This window comes from Sprattus sprattus, assembly GCF_963457725.1.
Source record: "Sprattus sprattus genome assembly, chromosome: 1".
NCBI classification, from domain to species: domain Eukaryota; kingdom Metazoa; phylum Chordata; class Actinopteri; order Clupeiformes; family Clupeidae; genus Sprattus; species Sprattus sprattus.
The window spans coordinates 78,655,587-78,663,086 of NC_137920.1; the positions used below are offsets into that span (position 1 = coordinate 78,655,587).

The following is a 7,500-nucleotide window of genomic DNA, read 5'->3' on the forward strand; positions in this document are numbered from 1 at the left end:
CACACACACACACACACACACACACACACACACACACACACACAGCTGGGGTTGGAGTGACACAGTGAGACTGACCTTGTAGAAGAGCAGAATGAAGTTGAGAGCAAAGGAGATGAAGAGGGCCAGGAAACGCAGGTTGTAGAAGTTCCGAGAGAGGTAGTTCTGGAGGACAGAAAAGAACACTAAAGTTCAGAGAGAGGTAGTTCTGGAGGACAGAAAATAAGACTGACTGAATGAGTTCAGCTCTAGACCTGCAGTACTCCAGGAGAATCTAACTTGTCCATAAGAAAATAATATATATGTGTATTTTTGTATGGCCTTACAACCTTCAGATTATCCTCATGATCTTAAATTAGCGTAAAACTTTAAATCATTATTTCTGCTTCCATTATTTGTTTCCTGTGTTCGGTCATCTTCAATAATTCCATTGTGTTTCACTGTGTTTATAACTTTTTTTCAATTATTATAAATAATAAATAAATATTACTATAAATAAATAACTATATTATATTACTTTTATTACTACTATTAAAATATAACTATTCCCTTAGTGTTTCTGTATATTACTGTTATTATTACTATAAATACATAACTATTCCCTTAGTGTTTCTGTATATTACTGTTATTATTACTATGAATACATAACTATTCTTATAGTTTTTCTGTATATCACTGATTTTATTACTATAAATACATAACTATTCCTATAGTGTTTCTGTATATTGCTATTATTATAAATATTAATTCATAACTATTCCCTTAGTGTTGAGGGAATGGCCCACCATGAACTTGACCCTCTGCACGTCCAGCTCGGTCCACAGGTCAAAGCCCCCCTGCCTCCTGACCGCCTTCTCCTTCTTGGCCTTGACCGCCTTCTCCACCTTAGGCTCCTCCTCTTCCTTCACCGCGAGGGCCTTAGACTCCGCCTCTTTCTGGGCCTTCTCTGCATTCTCAGTGCTAGGGGGGAGGAGACAGTGATGGTCAGAGGGAGGAGTTTACATGCTGAATGACGTGTGTGTGTGTGTGTGTGCGGTTGTGTGTGGGGGTGTGTGTGAGTGTGTGAGAGTGTTTGTGTTTGTGTGTGTGTGTGTGTGTGTGTGTGTGCGGGTGTGTGTGTGTGTGTGTGTGTGTGTGTGTGTGTGTGTGTGTGTGTGTGTGTGTGTGTGTTTGTGTGCTGGGCTGGGGGATCAGGTGATCAGACACTCACTCCGCTTTCTCTGGCTCTTGGGGTGGCTCCTCAATGGCTGGGGGCTGCTCAGGCCCCGCCTCCTCCCCTGGTGCCTACCAATCAGATGCAAGGAAGAGAACATGAGTGACACTGCAACACTAAAGGGAGGATCACACACACACACACACACACACACACACACACACACACACACACTCACTCACTCACACACACACACACACACACACACACACACACACACACACACACACACACACACACACTCACACACACACACACACTCATAACCCTTCCCCTGTCAGTTCCTCACCACCTTCCTCTTGGCGATGGGCGAGCCCTCTGGGGTGGGTGGATCCACAGGCTCCGTGTCCCCCATGTCCCCGAGTCCTCCTGGGGTGTCTATCCCCGGGATCCTGCCCCCGTCCTTGTCCTGGCTGTCCTCCTCCTCCTCCTCCCCCCCTCCCAGGTCCATGGAGTCACTGAAGCCCCCCGCCTCAACCTCCTCCCCTCCGCCCGCCTCCCCCGGCACGTCCCCGTGCACCTCGTCCTGCGTGGGGTCCGGCATACTGGCCAGGATCTCCGTCATGGTGATGTTCTTGGCCCCCTCCACCAGCCCGCCGCCGAACAGCGTGTTCCACACCAGCGTGAAGAAACCTTTACACACGCTGAAGACGAAGAGCAGCAGGCCCACGATGACGGTCCGCACGAACGTGGCCACCGCCACCACCATCTCCTTCAGCGTCATCCTCCGCAGGCGCCGGTACTGCCGACGCAGGTTCCGGAAGGTGAACATGCCCAGGAAGTTGAAGACGCTGTTGATGAAGTCGGCGAAGGCAGAGCTGGATTCTGATTGGCTGTCCTCTCCTCCTCCTTCCTCGCCTCCTCCTCCTCCGCCGCCTCCTCCGGCCTCCCCCCCCCCGCCGGCGTCCCCCTCGTCATCCTCCTCCCCCCGCTCCTCCTCGTCCTTCTCCGAGATCTGCGCGGCGATGTTCATCTCAAAGATGGTGTCCTCGCAGAAGTTGACGAAGAGCTCCATCTTCTCGCTCTCGCCGCCCTCGTTGACCACGTCGAAGATGAACTGCCGCTTGGACTCCTTGATCTGGGGCATCTCCCACTGCCGGCGGTTCATCTCGCTGATCTCGAAGTAGATGCGCTCGATCTTGCGGCTGGCGCCCATGATCTCGATGCGGCCCAGGAAAGGCCGGAAGTAGTTGATCACGCTCTCCGCCTGCTCCAGGAAGTTCTTGAGGCGCACGTCGTGGGGCACGTGCTCGGACAGGTTGGTGAGCAGCACGGCGATGTTGAAGCCGATGTCCTTGGCGGGCTCCTGGAAGCGGTTGGCGAACTCCTCGAAGTTGATCATCTCGTTCTCGTCGGCCTCGGAGCAAGAGAGCAGGAACTGGATCTCGGAGGGCGTGTATTGTTTCTGGCTGTCCATGGCCTTCTGGAAGTCCTTCTTGGAGATGAGGCCGCGCGGATCCGTCACGTAGTCGCGGAACGCGTCCGACGCCACGATGTCTTTCAGCTTGAGGAACATGTCGAAGAACTTGAGGATCATCTCCACGTTGCTGGACGACTCCACCAACATGTCCACCATCTGACGTGCTATGGTGCCGTTCACAACGTTTCCTAAACAGTGGCAGAAAGACGGCAATCATTCAAAAGCACAACAAAAAATACATTCAAAATCACAAAACAAAGAATATTCTGTTCAATCATATCAATTGCACAGGTCTTTCTGATGCCACATCATCCATTATATTAGTACATCAGTTCCCTTCCATCAAGCAGACCTACATACAGTGATGCAAGAACCCAGGAACCGGGATAAATGTACAGCTACATACACACAGGACACAGGTATACTGTATATTCACATTCAGGGGCTAATAAGTCGGAGGATACACATACAGAGCACACAGACACACCGATAGGGGTTTATAAGATACACACACACACGCACACACACACTGATAGGGGTTTGTAAGGTTCACACACACATACACACACACTGATAGGATAGGGGTTTGTAAGGTATACACACACACATACACTGATAGTTTCTTTTTAAGGTACACACATACAGACACACTGATAGGGGTTTGTAAGGTACACACACACACACACACACACACACACACACACACACACACACACACACACACTACCACAAGAGGTTCGGTAGAGGAAGGCTCACCTTCCAGTAGAGACAGCAGCATGACCACCATGTCCTTCTGGAGATCCAGTAGCTCCTTCAGGAGACCAATCTGACTGGAGTCCTGTACAATACACACACACACACACACACACACACATGCACACACACACACACACACACACACAAACACCCACACACACACACAGCCCACAGAGACACACACACACAGGCACTGTACCACAATATGTGATAGATGCAAGCCCTACTGTCTGATAATAAGAACTCTAAGCCTAGAACTGAAGACGGTCAAATGAAATTAGAATTCCAAACTGGAGCAACATGTCGACAAGGGGATGTTCTCTGTCTGACAGCAAGAGAGTGGCTATCATTGCATTCTGGGTAACGTAGTTCATTGAACAGTAGATGTCCATTATGTTTTCGACTACATTTTGAACATGTGGATTTCATACGAAATCTAAATTTCTTAGATGGGTTTGAACACAAACTATCATAATATGTAATCTCTTCTTAAACAAGAAGAGTGAATCATTAAAACCCAAACCTGGAGATCAATTGACACACACACACACACAGACACACACACACCCACACACGCAGGTTGTTTGTTTTAGGTGAGAGTGCGAGGGCCACACCAGTCATGGTTAGGCACAGACACACACACCAGTCGTGGTTTGGCACACACACACACACACACACACCAGTCGTGGTTAGGCACGTTAGACAGTTGGCACACAGGTTGTTTGTCAGGTTACAGTTTAGGTGTGTGTTGTCCCAGGGGATCATGGGTTAAATGCTCCATCTAAGGCTCTCTCTCTCTCTCTCCATCCACTACGAGCTACACATTCCCCACACAAGGACTACGGAGAAATAAGATCACGGCTCTAATATTCCATTACTACAGCAGGCATTTGCTACAAGCTGAGACTCCTTCAGACAAACTAGCACTATATCTTGCATTTCTGACAGTTTGATTTGAACAAACTAGCACTATACCTTGCATTTCTGACAGTTTGATTTGAACAAACTAGCACTATACCTTGCATTTCTGACAGTTTGATTTGAACAAACTAGCACTATACCTTGCATTTCTGACAGTTTGATTTGAACAAACTAGCACTATACCTTGCATTTCTGACAGTTTGATTTGAACAAACTAGCACTATACCTTGCATTTCTGACAGTTTGATTTGAACATATCTGTATGCTTTGTTCTTGCTGTGAGATTTCAGCTTAAAGACCACCAGGTTTTCAGGACAGTTGAAACTAATACAGATGTACACAAAGCGTTCTGGGTAATGTAGGAAACAGATAACTGAAAAACAGTGTTCAACTGCCATGAATTAATACAGAAATGCAAGATACATCACATATATATCGGTCTTTTAACGATTGTAAAGTGTTTTCATGTGGATTTTAACTAGGCAAGCGCCTAGAGGCAATTGTATTGTTATGGCGCTTTACAAATAAAATTGAATTGAATTGAATTAACCTAAGAATTATATACTGACTGTAATGTTATTTTCCTAATGATATTCTTTCACTCTACAAAATGGCTGCCGCCTGAAAAGCAGAGAGAGCCTTATATCAGGGCACTGGGAGGAGGAGGTACACGCTGAAGGAAAGCCAACCACTTCAAGAGAAGGAGAAATAGGTGAATACGTACTTTACCCTGCATAGGCCACATGGAAGACAGGTTCGTTCGTAAATTAACAATGGGTTCTCAGTAAAACAACACTCCAGAGGTATCAAACTTTAAAACACACGAAAAAAGTTTTTTTCTTTTTTTTTACTAAGAATTTACAGTAAAAAAAAAAAAATGTTTTAATAAAAATTGTGATGTTTTGCTTTACCTTCAGAACAGTTGGGAAAATCATTTATTTATTCATTTTCACAGAGTTCCAGACCATTACGTTTCTTAGAATATTCCAGATGAAAACAGACTCAGCAAGTCATGCTGGACATTCCACTAAACTAATGTGTGTATATATGTGTGTGTTTGTGTGTGTGTTTGTGAGTGGAGTGTGTGTGTGTGTGTGTGTGTGAGTGTGTGAGAGTGTGGGAGTGTGTGTGTGTGTGGGAGTGTTTGTGTGTGTGAGTGTGTGTGAGTGTGTGTGAGAGTGTGGGAGTGAGTGTGTGTGTGTGTGTGTGTGTGTGTGTGTGTGTGTGGGAGTGTGTGTGTGTGTGCGTGGAGTGTGTGTGTGTGTGTGTGTGAGTGTGTGTGAGAGTGTGGGAGTGTGTGTGCGAGTGTGTGTGTGTGTGTGGGAGTGTGTGTGTGTGTGCGTGCGTGTGTGTGTGTGTGGGAGTGTGTGTGTGTGTGTGTGTGCGTGTGTTTGTGAAGGCATGCATAGGCTCAAGATGCACACAATAGTCATTAAAACAGCACAGCATGTAGACTGCCTCACTGGGAACACTGCCATGAATCTGCACAGACTGCACACAATAGGCCTGTGTGTGTGTGTGTGTGTGTGTGTGTGTGTGTGTGTGTGTGTGTGTGTGTGTGTGTGTGTGTGTGTGTGGGAGTGCTGGAGGAAGGTGTGTGTATGAATGATGAGATTGGGAAGGTGTGTATGGGAGATTGTGTATGTGTAAATGGGTGTGGATCTGTTTTTGCATGTGTGTGCATGTCTGTGTCTGTCTGACTGAAGTGTTGTGTTGAGGTTGTTACTCTTAGAAGCACAGAGTGACTAAGCAGATTATTCTACTGCTGCTGTGGACAGAAACTTGCTTTGTCATGATTGCATTCTCAGCACTGAATACAATATGAACTTAATCAAGAGCAGGAAGTATGTGCTCGGTTAGTACTACGTCTACAGCCCTCTGCATGTGTGTGTGTGTGTGTGTGTGTGTGTGTGTGTGTGTGTGTGTGTGTGTGTGTGTGTCTGTGTGTGTGTGTGTGTATGCATGTGTGTATATGTATGTGTGTGTGTGCGTGAGTGCATGTGTGCATGTATGTGTGTGTGTGTCTGTGTGTGTTGTGTATGTGTGTGTGTGTGCATGTATGCATGTGTGTATATGTATGTGTGTGTTTGCGTGTGTGCATGTGTGCATGTATATGTGTGTGTGTCTGTGTGTATATGTGTGTGTGTGTGTGTGTGTGTGTGTCTGTGTGTGTGTGTGTGTGTGTGTGTGTGTGTTGTGATGTGTTTGCACACAGACCTGCGCCAGCTTCATCATCATGTGTGCGAAGACGTGCAGGAACCCAACGATGGCGTCCCACAGACGACTATGAGCCAGAGACTGCTGATTACCAGTGCAGGGACCCTGAGACACACACACACACACACACACACACACACACACACACACACACACACACACACACACACACACACACACACACACACACACACACACACACACACACACACATACAACCAAAGAAGAGTTATATACCCAAAGACACACACACACACACACAACCACACACACACACACACCCACACACACACACACACACACACACATACAGACACACATACAACCAAAGAAGAGTTTATTCCCAAACACACACACATACATACATAAACCCACACACACACTAATGAGCTGACCTGGATGTACTCCGTGAGGCTGTTGAAGACCTGCTTGGCTACTGCCATGGCTTTGGAGAAGTTCTTCTTCCCTGGATCATCAATGATCTCCTTACCAGAGTAGTACCAGTAGAAATCACTGATGGACTCCTGCAAACACACACACACACACAGACACAGACACAGACACAGACACAGACACAGACACAGACACAGACACAGACACAGACACACACACACACACACACACACACACACACACACACACACACACACAACCCACATACATATCCATATATGGCCTCAATGTGTATAAAGCAGTTTATTAAGTGTACATGTACATGTATGTGTTTATCCGTGTACACGTGTGTAAGTGTTTATGTGTGTACATTTGTGTATGTGTATGCTTGTGTGTGTGTGTCTGCATGTGTGCGCGTGTGTTTATGTACGAGTATATCTGGACCTGTTTCTTTGTATACAAGTGTATGTATGTGTGTGTGAGTGTGAGTGTGTGTGTGTGTGTGTGTGTGTGTGTGTGTGTGTGTGTGTGTGTGTGTGTGTGTGTGTGTGCATACCTGCAGTCTGAGCAGGTAGTCCACAGT

The 7,500-nt window shown here is 46.6% G+C and overlaps 1 protein-coding gene across 1 annotated transcript in view; it reads right to left on the bottom strand.

Annotated features, from left to right (window-relative positions):
• Positions 1–7,500, bottom strand: part of LOC308371955 (ryanodine receptor 1-like) — a gene marked incomplete at its 5' end in the record, with an annotated part of 53,183 nt that overhangs the window by 9,330 nt on the left and 36,353 nt on the right. The window contains 9 exons of the mRNA XM_080847025.1: positions 76–162; positions 783–957; positions 1,208–1,281; positions 1,500–1,952; positions 2,097–2,818; positions 3,387–3,468; positions 6,525–6,629; positions 6,920–7,048; positions 7,474–7,500. The exon at positions 7,474–7,500 is cut by the window's right edge and continues 62 nt beyond it. Of these exons, the coding sequence (XP_080703151.1) occupies positions 76–162; positions 783–957; positions 1,208–1,281; positions 1,500–1,952; positions 2,097–2,818; positions 3,387–3,468; positions 6,525–6,629; positions 6,920–7,048; positions 7,474–7,500 (1,854 nt within the window). The remainder of the gene's footprint in view (positions 1–75; positions 163–782; positions 958–1,207; positions 1,282–1,499; positions 1,953–2,096; positions 2,819–3,386; positions 3,469–6,524; positions 6,630–6,919; positions 7,049–7,473) is intronic.